We start from the raw sequence: 17,611 nt of genomic DNA, 5'->3' as shown, positions 1-17,611 counted from the left end.
GATCCTAGGAGAACAAAGAAGAACAAGTTGCCAATGAGAAAGAAAGCAATCATTTGAAACAATCAAACGATGTTGAGAAAACATACATGCTTCCTTCCTTCCTCTTTGTGTGTATCTATAAAGAATTAGTCAGGATACAGTGAAATATATTGCCCCTTTAATGAAGAAATAGATTTTCAGATTATACATGGAAGTGCCTGCTAAAGCAGTTTACTAATTGTTTACAATGAAAATTTATAATAAATATGATTTTCCTGAAATATTACAAATATATTACACTTGCATATGCTCCTTTTTTGTAACAGAACTAGATGAAAAAAAATCTAGAATGTAATGAATTAATACACAAGAATGTATGTCTAAATTATTTTGTATCATACTGAGATCCTAGAAGAACAAGTTGCTAATGAGAAAGAAAGAAACCATTTGAAATAATCAAACCATGTTGAGAAAACATACATGCTTCCTTCCTTCCTATTTGTGTGACATCCTGTATCTATAAAGAATTAATCAGGATACAGTAAAATATATTTCCTCTTTAATAAAAAAATAGATTTCCAGATTATAAATGGAAGTGCCTGCTAAAGCAGTTGTCTTGTTTACAATGAAAAATTATTATTATTGATTTTCATGAAGTATTATATGACATTTGCATATGCTCTCTTTTTTTTGTAACAAGATACAAAACTTAAATCATGGAGTTAAAAAGAATGGAGTGACGAAATGCAAATTCATTCATTCATCTTTCGATTTCTTAAGAAGAACAAAAGAATACACAGGTGCACTGTAGCCTATGTTGGTGACTTGTGATGCCGCCAGTTTTATGGGAAAACTGAAAATGATTTGTGTTAAAAAGAGATAATTGCAAATATTCGAATTTTATTTGATCACAAAACAGACCTGCCAACCAGTACGTTTTTGGCGTATTTAGTACGTTTTTGCAACCAAAATACGGCAGTACATTTTTTTTAAATACAAAATCATAATTTATTGAGAAAAATCATCTCTATATGTCTCTATTTCATAAAACTTACACAAATATGGTTATTAGATCAATGTAATTTCAGGTAACTTGTTTTTTTTTCAATCATTTTGTTAAAACCAGGGTGAGATAAACACATGTTTACATGTGTTTTTTTTCATCTGCAAGAGCAGTGCGCATTTTAGCTTGCATGCAGCTTGAGCGCCGCGAGGAGCGAGTGCGCATTTTATTATGAAATGCACTTTTGGGGGGAAAAATACACTTTTTTATCACAGAATACAATTTTTCATTCCCAGAGGTTGGCAGGTCTGACAAAATATATCTCAAAGCCTTTTGTCATGCCCTGAAATTGGGTGAAATAATGTATTATAACAGTTTTGAAATGTGAAAAACCTCAGAATTTGACAATTTTTAAATCAACATTTTGCTGATTTCCACACACTTCTTCAAGGTCAATGAAACACATGCCTGACATATTTTATCCATGCTGCATCAAACATGGCTTTAAATGAAATGAGGGAGATGGTACTTTTTCCTTTTCATCTCCATGCTTAAATGAATGCTAACTATACATGAAAGTATATTGTACAACGCCTACTTAGCTTGTTGTATGCGAGCGAATGGGAGGCTGAATGTCAAACATTCGTATCGTTGCACAAAAGACGTACCTTCCAAAATGTACCGTTGCACGGCTTTAGGAGGTGACGTCACTATATGATTTAATTCATTGCGCTCAGTAAGAATGAAGTTGCAATATGCGTTTAAGCCTGCTGACTAATTAATGAGCAATGCTGCCCAAGGTCATGTGCGCTTGTGGGATTTTGCTTTTCGCTTTCAGTATTTTTTATCCCTTTTCATAGATTACTATGGGGATTACTACAGGGATAAACTCTTCTTTTTTAAAATATATTTTTGCTAAATTCTGAGGCGTTGTACAACACAAATAGCGAATATTCTTATTCGTGCAATGGTGCGTGATTTCGCATTCGGTGAAAGAAAGAGACGCTCTATTCAACGAGGCGTTAGAATAGAGCATCTTTCTTTCAAAATCTCGCACCATCGCACTCATGCCTATTCGCTATTTGTATACCACTCCATATTTAAAAGTAATTCTACACTTCTGTATGAAAGCTGACATTTTATCGAGCTTCTGCAAGTCTGAGATGAAATATTTCATTTGACAAGTACATGTACTATAACTTACCTGAAAGCAAATCCAATGAAGTTTCACCTCACAAATATACTTAATTAGAAATAAGGGAAAATTACAAAAATTTCTTGATGTATATTGCCAGAAAGTTCTTTGAAATAAATCTACATGTACATTACAATGCTTGTTTTGTTAAATTGAATGGTACTGTTACAAAGAAGATGGACACAATGTATTTGTTATTGTAAACACGTAATTGTTCGTTTTTATTTTACTTATTTACCTATGCAGATGTGTATTCATATGATGAAGACGAGATGGTGGATGACCCCTACCTAGCTTCTCATCTAGCTCACTTTGGTATCAATATGATGAGCATGGAGAAGGTAGGTCTTGGTCCTTTGGATAGGATTATTATGACAGTAGGTTCCATGGGTTCTTTATGTGTTACAAACTGTAGATGAGTATTTATATGATGGAGATGATATGGCTACTGGTAATGATCCCATCTAGCCTCTCGTCTCGCTCACTTTGGTATCAACATGATGGGTATGGAGACTGTAGGTCTTGGTCCTATGGATAGGATCTTATGACAGTAGGTTCCATGGGTTCTTTATGTGTTACATACTGTGGATGTGTATTCATATGATGGAGATGATATGGCTATGGGTAATGATCCCATCTACCCTCTCATCTAGCTCACTTTGGTATCAACATGATGGGTATGGAGACTGTAGGTCTTGGTCCTATGGATAGGATATTATAGCCATCGGTCCGATGGGTTCTTCATGTGTCCTTTACTGTACACTGTGCATAGTGTATCCATATAATGATATGTTGGAGTGTGACCATCTCATCTTGCTCATTTGGAATCAATATGGTGATATTACAAAGGAGATGGATTACACTCTTGCACCATAGAAAAAACAATCAAGTTTAATACTTTGTGAAGAAAAGTTATGTCTTTTCTATATATATATATGGACACAGAGTATGAAGTAAGTATTGTAGTAAAAATATTAGAGCTTAATGCATTCATAACCTTTATCTTAATGTTCAGACTGACAAGACGATGACCGAACTAGAGATAGATCTGAATATGAGAGTAGCTGAATGGGATACCATCCAGGAATCAGGCTGCCAACTCAAGCCTCTGTTTGGACCTGGTCTAACTGGACTAAAAAACATGGGCAATAGGTGAGAATATTTATACTTCATATTGTGGCTTTAATATGATGATGATGGTGATGATGATCATGATCATGGTGGTTGTGGTGGTGGTGGTGGTGGCGATGATGATTGATGATGATGATGATGATGATGATGACGGTGGTGGTGGTGATGGTGGTGATGGTGGCAATGGTGTTGGTGGTGGTGGTGGTGATGATGATGATGATTACGGTGGTGGTGGTAATGGTGGTGGGGGTGGTGGTGACGATGATGACGGTGGTGATGGTGGTGGTGGTGGTGGTGATGACGATGATGATGATGATGATTACGGTGGTGGTGGTAATGGTGGTGGGGGTGGTGGTGACGATGATGACGGTGGTGATGGTGGTGGTGGTGGTGGTGATGACGATGATGACGGTGGTGATGGTGGTGGTGGTGAGGATGGTGGTGGTGGTGGTGGTGGTGATGATGACGGTGGTGGTGGTGGTGGTGGTGGTGCAGAGCTGCCAAATAGTACGATTTTGTCGTATTCCGTACGATTTTTCACTTGAAATACGACACTAGGATTTTTATAGATAAAATACGATTTTTTGAAAATATAGCTATGGCAAGGCTCGACATTACAGAAATACACCTCGGGCAATCATTAATGAAAAATGTTAAGTTTTGGTGGCCCGAATCGGGCAACCAATAATTTTCAAAGTAGCGCAATTTTTCCTCCGATTTTTCACGCATTTATCAACTTTATACAGTTCAAATTGCAACCAATTCATCATGCGCCCTTTTTGTTGATCTACACACAAATACACACACACATGACAGTACATAGCCTTACCGCTATAGCATACAGTGGCTATTATCCTGCCGGCCGGCTGGCGTGAGCTTTGCATGAAACCACAGCAGCTACATGTAGCTATTATATCTGTGCGCTAGCAGCTTATTCAGATTCGGGGAGCTACGATACGAAATGTTGCTGCTAAGAAATCTTCCACAGAACTTTGAAAATCTATGTCAAAGTCACATTTTACACCAATGAAATGCCCTTCTACAGTCCAGATTACTCAAATCTGGTGTAAACTGATTATCTGCAAGCATTAAAAACAGGAATTATGACCTCTCTTTTGACTCAAAAAGACCGATTTCCAAATGTGTTAATACACATAAAAACACAGGTGAGTACATCACAGTCCCACATGTGCATTTGTATGTATGTTGATACTTGGTTTCTTTCGAAGCTGCGTCTTTTCTAGCAAAAAATAAGCAGACAGTTTCTTTCTTTTTTGTTTATAAATGACTTCTTAAATCACTCTTCATAAAGAAAATACTTTGGGAAGGCATTTCATTGATATGAAATGTGAATTTTTCAAACATTTTGGCCAACAAAGTAAAGCCAACTTTTCTCACACCTTTTTTCCAGATATAACTTTTACAGTTTTTTTTTTTTTTTTTTTTTTTTTTTGACAGTGGTTAAACCATATACCCCTTCCCATTGAATATGCCTGATTAAAGAATATGTTTCTACTAAAAAAATAATAATACAAACGAAATAAAGGTTATAAAAATAGAAATGTGTCATCCCCAAAAGGTGAGTGAAAATTATTTGCTCAATTGGCTTAAACTGTTGGCTGTTGCTACATACAGCTGTTAAAAAATATTTGTAATGGCTTCTCATTTTTTCCCCCTTCACCATTTTTGTCTCACCTGCATAGCAGAGTGAGACTATAGGCGCCGCTTTTCCGACGGCGACGGCGGCGGCGGCGGCGTCAACACCAAATCTTAACCTGAGGTTAAGTTTTTGAAATGACAGCATAACTTAGAAAGTATATGGACCTAGTTCATGAAACTTGGCCATAAGGTTAATCAAGTATTACTGAACATCCTGCCTGAGTTTCATGTCACATGACCAAGGTCAAAGGTCATTTAGGGTCAATGAACTTAGACCATGTTGGGGGAATCAACATCAAAATCTTAACCTAAGGTTAAGTTTTTGAAATGTCATCATAACTTAGAAAATATATGGACCTAGTTCATGAAACTTATACATAAGGTTAATAAAGTATCACTGAACATCCTGCATGAGTTTCACGTCACATGACCAAGGTCAAAGGTCATTTAGGGTCAATGAACTTTGGCCGAATTGGGGGTATCTGTTGAATTACCATCATAACTTTGAAAGTTTATGGATCTGATTCATGAAACTTGGACATAATAGTAATCAAGTATTACTGAACATCCTGTGCAAGTTTCAGGTCACATGATCAAGGTCAAAGGTCATTTAGGGTCAATGAACTTTGGCCAAATTGGGATATTTGTTGAATTACAGCCATAAATTTGAAAGTGTGTTGGTCTAGTTCATAAAACTTGGACATAATAGTAATCAAGTATCACTGAACATCCTGTGCGAGTTTCAGGTCACATGATCAAGGTCAAAGGTCATGTAAGGTCAAAGAACTTTGGCCACGTTGGGGGTATTTGTTGAATTGCCATCATATCTCTATAAGTGTATTGGTCTAGTTCATAAAACGTGGAAATAAGAGTAACCAAGTATCACTGAACATCTTGTGCGAGTTATAGTAGTTTTCAAAATCAGCACTGCTGCTATATTGAATCGCGTGATGCAGGTGAGACGGCCAGAGGCATTCCACTTGTTATTAATTTGTTTTATTAATTTTTTTTAAATTTTCTTTTGTTTCTTTAATTTTTCTTTTTTACTTTTTTACTTTTTTTCCTGTTCTGTTTTGGTGGGGCCACCAAACTTTAATATTGGGCCACCAACAAAAATAATTTGAAGGTTTTGGTGGCCCGAACGGGCCACCACCAAAAAAGTTAATGTGGAACCTTGCCTGTCGGATGTAAAAATTACAGTGAGCACAACAAAATAATGAGATGTATAGTAGGAAAGTACACGACGGGTATGAATAGGATTTTTTGCCTAAAAATAGGATTTTTGGGGTGAAATAATAGGATTTTTGGTCAAGTGTGGTTGGCAGCTCTGGTGATGGTGATGATTATGACGGTGGTGGTGGTGGTGATGATGGTGGTGGTGGTGGTGGTGATGATGATGATGATGATGCTAAATAATAATGGAAAGAAAAATAAGTTCAGTCTCATTTTTGTAACTTTGTATGGTGCTTTATATTGATGATTACCGGTATTGATTGCAAACCTAAATGTTTAATTTGTTTTATGTAAAGTTCTTCAAAAATTTCATGTATTTACATGTATATGTTTTATACATTAGATACTGTGTACAATGATTTATAATATATAAACACTGAAATATGTTGATACATGTGCTCCAATGAATCATGGAAACACTTCAGTATAGTATTACAAGCCTACATTTTGGGATGGGTAGGGGTGGAGTGGAAGCTTTATTTGGAGGTTATAAATATCTTTTTCCCCATATTGTTATTGTATATTGTTGTATGTATCAACATGACATTTGATGTCTTTTTTCTCCTTCAAATAGTTGTTACTTAAATTCTGTTATGCAAGTCCTCTTCAGTATTCCAGATTTTGTTAATAGGTAAGTTGTGCAACCATGTGTGATGTCTTAATTATCATTTTTCTATCAAATTTGAGAGATAATCGAGTACAATTTGTAATTTGTAAAGAGGAATACCCAAACCTTTTCTATTTTAGAAAATGTGCTAATTATTTCACCAAAATACTGATTTGGGCTATCAAATTAATGTAATGCAGAAGGTATATTCTCCCTATTGCTGTTCTCCCTTTCTTCCTCTTTACTTTCTCTTTTTCTCTCTCTTGTTTTTAATCTCACAAATTCTTTTTCAAGAATTTTTTGTGTTGTAATCTGATATTGATGCTCTTCCAATATGAGAGATGTGCAGGGCCCGTTGCATAAAAGTTACCATTATAGTAACTACCATGGTAACGATGTTCAACAACCAATCAAAATTGAGGATTCCATTATAATTACCATTGGATGTAACTTTTATGCAACGGGGCCCAGATAGATGAATAAATTTACAGTTAACAGAAACTTTGCCATTTGGTGAATCTACCACTGAAATATTATTTTGATTGACTGCCATGGTAGTTCCCAAGGAAAAAGTTACCAGTGACTGATTGGGGGTCAGAAGAAAAAGAATGACATGTTTTTTATTTCTTTTTCATTTAGATATGCTTCCCAGAAAGACCAAATCTTTGCAATAGCTCCTGCCGATCCTACTGGTGACTTCAATACACAAATGTAAGTGACAAAGTCCTTACGACAAGGTTGTTTGCAACATTTGTTGAGTATATCAGAAGTGACAAATCAAATTGAAATGCCTACATGTATATTCTGAACTAACCTGTAACTTCAACAATGGTCTTAGTTGATAATCCATTTATTATCACATCGGTCACTCAAAGCATTTGAAACCATCTTGAAATGGTAAATATAATAGTTTTCTTCACAATTAAAACAGCCCTTTGCAGATATATTATTAGTATTATTATATATCCTAGCTTGCTTGCACACAATGTATGCACTTTCACTTTCTCCACTCCCTGGGGAGCATTAAAAAAAAGAGTTCCAAACTCAATTGCTAGGCATACTACATAAGCTTTGCATCCTACCGGACACCCTTTTAACACCTGGGTGGAGAGTGGTAGAATGTGGATCAATGCCTTGCAAATGGATTTGAAAACATGATGCTCTGACTGGGAACAAGTCGAGAGTCAGAACATCACACCACGATTCTTCCACCTTGTTAATGTGCAAACTCACAATATCGGGAGAGCTTTTCACGAAAGGACTTGTTTTTACCGACAAGTCTCACTATATCTGATAGGTAACATACTAACCTTGCCAATCAAAATCAAGGGAAGTTTTCAGGGCCCCGTCTTACAAAGAGTAATGTAGGATTAGGATTAATCCAATCAATCTCAAGTTTATGGAAATCCATCAATGTCATAATATTTTCTTTAGGAAATTTGCTCATTGTCCTTCGGAGACAAAGAGAAATATACTGAATTGTCAAGAAAACAGTGAATATATGAATTATGCTCATTCATAAAAAAACATTTTGAACAAACATGTATTTTAGATGTCGACGTGGCTGGCTTTCCATCGTTGCGATTGATCGGATCAATCACAAGTCTTTGTGAGACGGCCCCAGATCTGACAACTTGTCTGACAAAAATGTTAATGAAACTCATCCCTGCATTGATTAGTCTTTCTTTTGTTGTATTTGCTATAGGGCCAAGCTTGGTTATGGGTTAGCCTCTGGACAGTATTCTCAGGAACCGAAAACAACAGACAGTGGAGACCAATCAGAAGAAAAGGTAAGACTCCCTCGATCTTCTATTACTCAACAGTTTCTGTACCATTCTGTATACACTGATATAGTAATGTCCTTAAATGGAGGATAATATTCATATCTGCATGAATGGTACTTCCATCTTCTTGTAATGCCACCAAATATTCAAGGGAAGAGATTCAAAGTGCAATTAAACGTCTTGTGATTCCTGTCAGCAAACCTGTCTCAAAGTTTGCTTGCCTGATCACTCTGCTGCTCATATCCTATTGTTTTCATGTTTTTTTTCTCACTGTTCCATACTTTTCAGGGGAAGCTTGCACTTGTTTTAAGAAATAATGTTAAACCATGCACCAATTTTGATGCTGGTTAAATTGCTTGAACAATTTTAAATCACTGCTGTCATTTGTCAAGTGTTGTATGTTTATTGTTTTATGTTGTTTACAAACATTAATCAATTAAAACAAAATTGGTATGTTTGTCTTGTAGAGCCAATGTGGGGTTGCCCCCAGGATGTTCAAAAGCCTTGTGGGTAAAGGTCATCAAGAGTTTTCAACCAATCGACAGCAAGATGCTCAAGAATATCTCCTTCATCTCTTCAGTATAATTGAGGTAAGTATTGAGGGGGTTGTACATCACTGACAGCAGGCAGGGGTTTCACAAAGATATATGGAGGCAGGTTGCAACTTAATATTTGCAATTAATTGCAAAATTCATTTGCAAATTCAATTTCTAGTAAGGCAAATAAATCTATACTTGTTGATGCGAGAAGCAGACCAGCTATCAGTTTCAAATTTACAATAAATTAAAAGAATTGTGACTGATTTTAGGACCTAAAATTGACTTGTAATCGATTGCAAGGTTCTTGCAATACCCTATTACTCTGACTAATGGGACTTTGCAAGAAACTTGCGATCAATTGCTAGTCTATTTTTGGTCCCTAAATCAATCGTATGTCTATCAGTTGTAAAATTGCAACAGAATATTTGCAACTGATCTCAAATATTTTCTTGCAACAGCCTCTTAAAGATGCACTTTAAATCCATGGATGAGTGTGGTACATGACATATCACCACATCATGTTCATGGGATGTGCTTTACCTCCTATTGATCAGTGAGATTGAATATCGTGTATGCATTGGCACTTGAGCATGAATTTAGTCACAGATTAATCTTTGTGAACACCCCCCCTGATCTCCTCTTTTCTCTTATCTCTGACTGAGGAAACTCAGACAAGTGAGCAGTGGTCGGTTTCATCAAGTGGAGTACCAGTGATTGTTGAAAACAAATTGGGTGCTAATTTGGAAAAGCACAGTGCAAGTAATAATGATGATGATGATGAAGATGATGATGATGATGATGATAATGATAATGATGATGATAGTGATGATAGTGATGATGATGATGATTATGGTGATGATGATGATGATGATAATAACAAAAACATTACCAACGACAGTAACAATGACAAGTACAATAATAAAAACAGCAGCAAATGTGGTGGAAATCACTGACTAGATGATTCATGAAAAAAAAAAAAACCTCCCTTGAAATCCATGACATAAGATATGTCCGTCTTCATGTCAGCTGCTTGTGGTTTATTGAGCAGTCTGATACAAGACTAGACAGAGAGAAATGAAGCTTAGTCTGTTCATTCAGACCTAGTGATGGCTACAATTGGGTTTGAATTCTCAAAGATCAAAGGAATTCTAATTAAGGCGTAGCCAGACATTTGCACAGTTACAACTCTTCTTATTTTCATATTTTTGGCTTTTTTTTATCTTCTGCAAGGTTTGCCTGCATGTAGGGAAAAAGAAATTTAATTTCACACAAATTACAACCTTAGCTAATTGCATGCTAATGAGAAAAGAACAATATAAGTTATGATGATAGTGATTATGATGGTGATGATGATAATGAGGATTGTAACAATAACAAACCCTCAGCAACACAACAACTATAACTGTAACAACAACATTACCAACAGGCTGTCAATAGCTTTAATTGATTCTTGGTAAAAAAAAAAGTTATTCTCCACTTGGAATTGCAGACTCTTTTTCCAAATAGAACAGTCCTCACTGCATTACCTGTATTGTGTTTTTCACCATGTTGTCTTTATATGCCTATTATGAACCACTTTACCTGAATATCTTGAGTGGTTTTGCTCTTGGTAAAGTCAGGTTTGACTTGTCTAAGTGTTTTATTTAGTGAGGGAAAAGTATGAATATTCATTGTTTGAAATAGAAATCATAAAGAGAAATCTTCAGAAAATTCATTTTCGCAGCCACTGAGCAGTGCCAGATCAACGTGATTCCAATGCACACGATCAGTCAAAACGTTGTATCGCTTTTCACCTACAAAATCGATGCAGTGCCCAGTGCCGATACGACAGTTTGGCTGACTGTGCGCATTGAAATCGGGGTCAGTTTACACGTCGTATTGCTCTGTTAAAGTATACGTTTCGAATGGGATTGGCACATTTTATTAAAAATTTGTATGGCATCGCCGTGAAAATCCCCTCATCTCAAAAACTAAAATGAATCGCTGCATAGAAATTTAGTTATGAATAGAATAGGACTTGTACTTTCATTTTCTGCAAAAATCTCAAAATCAATTTTTTTGGGACCAAATTTGACTGATACGACGGTTGGGATGAACGGCGACGATATGTTAAAGTCTTTTAATCTGATGCAGCCGGGGCTTTTAAGTTGGACGCTCTACCAACTGAGCCAACACACTGGTATACCTGTAAGGACCACTATTCTTTAACCTCGACCGGTTTTCACTATATTCTTTGACAGAGGCACAGTAGAGGTCAGTTAAATCCCTGTGACTGCCTTCAGTTCGAGCTTGAAGAGAGGATCCAATGTTCACAGTCCAACCAGGTCAAATACAAGAAGAGAACAGATTACATGCTAGGAGTACCGATTCCGCTAGAGGCTGCCACAAACCTAGGTGAGTTTTATGAACAACAATGTAGTTAAAGGCCGGCCTCGAGGCCACATTTTGCTGGCTTGCCTGCAAAATACATGTAACTAGGGCCGAGTTACAAAGTCTATGGGGGTGGTTTTCTCTAGTGGCCTCGTGACTTGGATGTACCGGCCTCAAATACATCCCTGTTCAGTTTTTGAAATCACGTCAATTTGATCCATTGAAAACAATATTTAAAAAATAAAATCAAGTAATCAGCTAGACAATTTCCATAAAGTATATGTCCAACCTACTTTGTATGTGTCCTTCCTGAAATGATTGGTCAATGTTTACTAGCTCATAGGGAAACTGTGAATCCCTCACAGCAGTTGATGGGATGAAGTAAGCTATCTTCAAAACAAAATTACAAAGGCCCTCTCAAAATTTATAAACCTACAAATCATACTCTTTTCAGACCCGAGTAACCCTTACTCGCGTAGGACGTCTGGGAAAATGACTGCAAGGTGCAAGAAAGACACAACACAATGACCACAAAAATTCTGGTGCATCAAGCTCATTATAAACTGACATCTGTGCTTTTGGAAGTGACAGTTTTCAGTTTTCCTGTGAGCAATTATGCATGAGGCGAAATTAGTTTGCCAGTTGCATTATAGAGATGAAGGTTGAATTGACTTTGTATTGCTCGTGATTGGAGCGTCTCAGTCTTGTTTCTTTCTTTGAGGCATATTTAGGATTCCGTGACATTTACTCCTGCGACAATTGCTCCTACAGAAAATCCACAATTTAACCAAACAAACCCTAACCTCAACCCTAACCATAATTGTAATCCTCTCGTCATTCAGAACGCAAAAGTCTGTGACAACTTAAACCCTAACCGTAGCAGAGTAGCAATTGTTGCAATCACATAACCATATTTAGATCATGTTCATAAAAATCTCCCCTTTTGTCCATTCTTACTTTTAGCCGAGTTTTCTGCGTATGAAGCCAAAAAAGCCAAACTAGAAGCCAAGAAAGAGAGAGTCGATCCAAAGGATGTCGTGCGTCCTAAGATAAGTCTTCAATCTTGCCTAGATGCCTTTGCTGCACAAGAGACTGTAGAGGATTTCTACAGTTCAGCCGTCAAATCAAAGACTACTGCACTCAGGTAACATTGTTTGCGTGAATCTCTTTTCGTATTCATCGTTCAGTTCTTAGGAGTCTACAAATTTACTTTCTGAATGTCCTTCCTGCCTCGGCCTCTTCGTCTGTATATTATGATTAAAGGGTGTTATCCATAATGAATGCATTACCTTTTGAGGGCTCGCATGCCTCTGGGCAATAGTACTGATTTTTACTTATGCGAGCCCTGGCCCATGGAAAAACCATTTTCTGACTCTTTTCTTCTTTTCTTTCATTTCTACTTATCCATATTTCATTATTCAATTTCAAATTGTATTTTTGTAATTACATTGTACAATTTTTGTATGTTTTTTGGCCGAATAAATAATAATAAAATAATTGCCAGTAACCTGCTGCAGTAGCTTTTAACAGTATTTTTTTTTTTTTTTTTTTTGGGGGGGGTTACCGTTATGAAATGGGGCCCCGGTTAACAGTCATTCACTGGAATTTGCCCAGATTCAAGAAATGACTCTGCTTCCGCTTTTTCTCAACTTATTTCTGTCTGTCTGTCTTTTCTCTGCCTCTTCTGTGTCTACCCCTCTAATACTTTCATCCGGGCATTGTTTCATGGAGCTTTCTGTTTTTAACTTTCACCAAAATCTGTTGGAAATTATTGAAACCCCTTTTAAAAAGTCATTGTCAAGATGCTTTATAAAACACCAGTATACTTTTTCAGATCAACCTTCGATGTCCATGTCCGTCTTCATGTCAGCTGCTTGTGGTTTATTGTGCAGTCTGATACAAGACTAGACAGAGAGAAATCAAGCTTAGTCTGTTCATTCAGACCTAGTGATGGCTACTATTTGGTTTGATTTCCCAAAGATCAAATGAATTCTAATAAAGGCGTAGCCAGACATTTGCACAGTTACAATTTTCCTATTTTCATATTGACCCCATTTCTTAATGTCTGAAAGGTTTACCTAAGTGTTAAGTAAATTTAGAAGTAAAAAAAAGAAGAAATGAGATTGAGAGAATGGCTTGCCATGACCTGCATTCGTCAGCATATGCTTGCTGAAATACTTTGGTGTGACGGCCCATTTAGCAATTTATTTTTTTGTGCGTTGAGCATCTGACTAACACCCCCTTTACACCAAAGCTATGTCCATGCAGTTCTCGCTACGTCAACGAAAAATGACCATGATACAGTAGAAACTGCTACAGAGTACCAAGACTGCTACGGAGTACGAAGAGTGTAGCGAGAACTGCTATTGACGTGGCATAGTCTGCATGATCTCTTGAGACCCATTTTCCGCAACATGGAGTTTGAACATGTCCAGAGTCCATGTAGCAGGAGTGCCGTCTGATCAGTATACATGTGGTAATGATGCAGTAAGGACCTTAAGAAAATCCAACAAAGTTGGCTCAGCGTCCTAGGTTTTCTTCTGAATTCCAAGAATGTTGCAGGAACTTCATCTGGTGTAAAGTGGGCTAAACATCATTACCTACTAGAAGAAAGTTGAGATTACTTATTGTTTCCTTCAAATAAATTTCTCATTTGATTGAATATCAACAGGTCAACAAGAATAGCCTCATTCCCAGACTACCTTATTATTCAACTCAAGAAATTTACATTAGGGAATGACTGGACACCTAGGAAACTTGGTAAGTTTATTTGAATATCAAGCCCTTTTTTCTATCTACTTGGAGACAGATTTAGCAGAAACTGCATGGCTTTATTCAAGTTTATTGGTTTGACACTTGAATGAAGAAGGGGTTCCTTAAGGCGAGCGCACACCTTACGATTGGTCTGCGACCCAATTTTGAATAAAACCTAGTAGAATTTGATGCTAATATTGAGACATGGAATATCTTACTGTGTAATGTTCTTAATCATCATATGAATACCTATGTTCAAATCTGTGACTGTGCTATAATCCTTCTTTAGAATAAAAGCGAATTTAACATCTAGTCGTAATGACGTCATAGCAGTCGTACGATTTGAAACTAATTTGGCCTTTATTCCAAAATAAAGGCTTGCAATCATTCAAAATGGTTATATTAGTATTCTTTCAATTAATTTTAACCTCAAATGATATGTTCCATTCACATTTTCAGAAAATGAGCAAAATGCGATTTGTTTCAAAATCGGATCGCGAACAGTCGTAAGGTGTGCGGTGGCCCTTAGATATATTCTTATGGGCACTTCAGAAAACTGTTCAAAGGTCATGAATGACTTTACACATAATAGATGACCCTTTTGTTGAAGCTAAATCAACAGAAATTAATGGATCACCAGTCATGTGTAGAGTCCAGGGTTGGGCTCAGTTACAAGGTAATTGATCAATTACATAATTAATTACATTTATTTTGAGTAATTGTAATTGTAATTGATGTTTTGAAAGGGAAAGTAATTGTAATTGTAATTGAAAAAAATATAATAGACTTCAATTACTGTCAATTAATTTTAATTGCAGTAAACTTACTTAATTTATGATTTAATTTCATGACATTTTCAAAGCATCAAAGAGCGTAAAAGGCAGAATCCCTGCACCGTAACCTAAACCTTCATCTTGTCAGTTTCTCTGTAACTTAGAATTATATTGAAATAGATGGTACTATGTACAGAATAAAAATTGGTTTCATTTATGACTTTTCGAGAAAGTAATTGAAATTGTAATTGACAAAAGTAATTGGTAATTGTAATTGAAAAAAAAGAGTGATTTAATTGAAAAGTAATTGTAATCAAACATTTTCTCAATAACAAAATTGTAATTGTAGAAAGTGTTTGGAACGTTGTGGCCCAGTGGATTAGTCTTCTGACTTTGAAACAGAGGGTCATGGGTTCAAATCCCAGCCATGACGTAATTTCCTTCAGCAAGAAATTTATCCACACTGTGCTGCACTCGACCCAGGTGAGGTGAATGGGTACCCGGTAGGAAGAAATTCCTTGAAATCTTTGAGCGCCTAGGCAGCCCAGCTAAGACCAGGGTAATAATAATAGCAGTGGCTTCCCTGAGTAAATATACCTTTAGTATTATTAATTTAGCCCAACCCTGGTAGATTCATGCATAGGATTTGATCACTATTTATTAGGGCAACTAGATCGTGATCATGACACCCTTCTCTGCAAACTGAGCTATCATATGTCCTGTATCCCTCTCATTGTTTTAGATGTATCAGTTGAGATGCCTGATGAACTAGACCTGGGCCAGTATCGAGGGACTGGTCTACAGCCAGGAGAAGTTGATCTACCCGACGAGGAAGGACCACCTGTACCAGGTACTGTCGCTGACTTGTAGTCTAGTCTAGAGACCCAGTTTGCCGTTTTCTAAAATACTATTTCTGTGTTCGTTATTGTTCTAAACATCACATTTTTCTGTTACTAGTAGAGCTAGTACAAGCCTCCATGCTAGACAGTTTCAAAGGCTTTTTCTGCATGTAGTAAAACTAGAATAAGCCGCCATTCCAGAGTGTATCAAATGCTAATTCCGCTTCTAGTAGAGCTAGAACAAGTCTCCATGCCAGACAGTGTCAAAGGCTTTTTCTGCATGTACATGTAGTTAAACTAGAATAAGCCTCCATGCCAGACAGTATCAAAGGCTTTTTACACATCCAGTAGAGCTAGAACAAGCCTCCATATCAGACAGTATCTAAAGGCTTTTTACATATCTAGTAGAGCTAGAACAAGCCTCCATACCAGACAGTATCTAAAGGCTTTTTCCGCATCTAGTAGAGCTAGAACAAACCTTGCCAGACAGTATCAAAGGCTTTTTCTGCATCTAGTAGAGCTAGAACAAGTCTCCATGCCAGACAGTGTAGAAAGCTTTTTCTGCATGTACATGTAGTTAAACTAGAATAAGCCTCCATGCCAGACAGTGTCAAAGGCTTTTTCCATGTCTAGTACAGCTAACAAGCTTCCGTGCCAGACAGTATCAAAGGCTTTTTCCACATCTAGTAGAGCTAGAACAAGCATCCATGCCAGACAGTATCAAATGCTTTTTCTGCATCTAGTAGAGCTAGCACAAGCTTCCATGCCAGACAGTGTCAAAGGCTTTTTCCGTATCTAGTAGAGCTAGCACAAGCCTCCATGCCAGAGAGTGTCAAAGGCTTTTTCCGCATCTAGTGGAGCTAGAACAAGCCTACTTGCTAGACAGTTTCAAAGGCTTTCTGCATCTAGTAGAGCTAGAACAAGCCTCCGTGCCCAACAGTTTCAAAGGCTTTTTTTTGCATCTAGTAGGGCTAAATATGTTGGACGTTTTTGCAAAGTGCAAAGTTCGATTAAAAACTCAAGAGATTGAGAGAGAGAGACATCAGGAAAAGGAGTACCCTCTCTGAAGTCCAAATTGCAGTTCATCTGGAATATCACTGATATACAGCCGGCAATCACATGGAGTTAAAGAGATATCTCAAGGAGTTCACATATTTTCCCTACTGCATGTACTTGCAGACGAATCTGGCAAGTCCTCGCCTAAATCACTCAGAACACTGAAAAACATTTTTTTGCAATAGATCTGCTAATGCCTCTCATAGCAATCCTGGATAGAGATGAATAGTCAGAATTAGATTGGGGAACAGTGATTAGCCCCATTGGTGGCAATACCTTTTCGCAAGAAGAGAGAGTATAGATAGTCATTATCAGAAAAGAGAATGGCACACTGCTATTCCATCTCGTATTGCTTCAATTTTATATCAGTAATTGCCATATCTTCTTCACGGAGGTCGCCAGTGTTTTTCTTCCGTCTAATTGATAAGAATTTATCTTTATGCCCAAGTTATGCAAGATTACATGCAATCATTTTGTGTTTTCCAAGTGTTGCATCAAAAGTTCGCTTCTGTTCCTCAAAGTTTTCTGTAGCTGTCTTTAACAGTTGGCTGACCATATGGTTTACCCATTTTGGTGGTGAATTATTGGGCAATTATTTACACTGATAGTAGTCCAAGGGGCAAGAAACTATTCTACAGTATTTATCTGATAGTTCTTGGACAGAGAAAATGTATTCTTGTTCCACAGAC

At 37.0% G+C, this 17,611-nt stretch overlaps 1 protein-coding gene across 4 annotated transcripts in view; it reads left to right on the top strand.

Moving 5' to 3' along the window:
• The window catches only part of LOC129276614 (ubiquitin carboxyl-terminal hydrolase 5-like), a 32,421-nt gene that overhangs the window by 5,655 nt on the left and 9,155 nt on the right, over positions 1-17,611 (top strand). For all 4 annotated transcript variants that reach the window (XR_010295679.1, XR_010295678.1, XM_054913001.2 and 1 more), the window contains exons 6-15: positions 2,424-2,518; positions 3,193-3,329; positions 6,775-6,831; positions 7,447-7,518; positions 8,513-8,597; positions 9,059-9,181; positions 11,371-11,524; positions 12,464-12,644; positions 14,172-14,260; positions 15,770-15,877. Coding sequence is in view for 2 of the 4 variants with exons in the window: in XM_054913001.2 (XP_054768976.2) it covers positions 2,424-2,518; positions 3,193-3,329; positions 6,775-6,831; positions 7,447-7,518; positions 8,513-8,597; positions 9,059-9,181; positions 11,371-11,524; positions 12,464-12,644; positions 14,172-14,260; positions 15,770-15,877 (1,101 nt within the window). In the remaining 2 variants the exon portion in view is untranslated. The remainder of the gene's footprint in view (positions 1-2,423; positions 2,519-3,192; positions 3,330-6,774; positions 6,832-7,446; positions 7,519-8,512; positions 8,598-9,058; positions 9,182-11,370; positions 11,525-12,463; positions 12,645-14,171; positions 14,261-15,769; positions 15,878-17,611) is intronic.

The sequence above is a fragment of the Lytechinus pictus genome, chromosome 14, assembly GCF_037042905.1.
Source record: "Lytechinus pictus isolate F3 Inbred chromosome 14, Lp3.0, whole genome shotgun sequence".
Lineage (NCBI taxonomy): Eukaryota > Metazoa > Echinodermata > Echinoidea > Temnopleuroida > Toxopneustidae > Lytechinus > Lytechinus pictus.
This window is presented reverse-complemented; position numbering and strand designations above follow the sequence as displayed.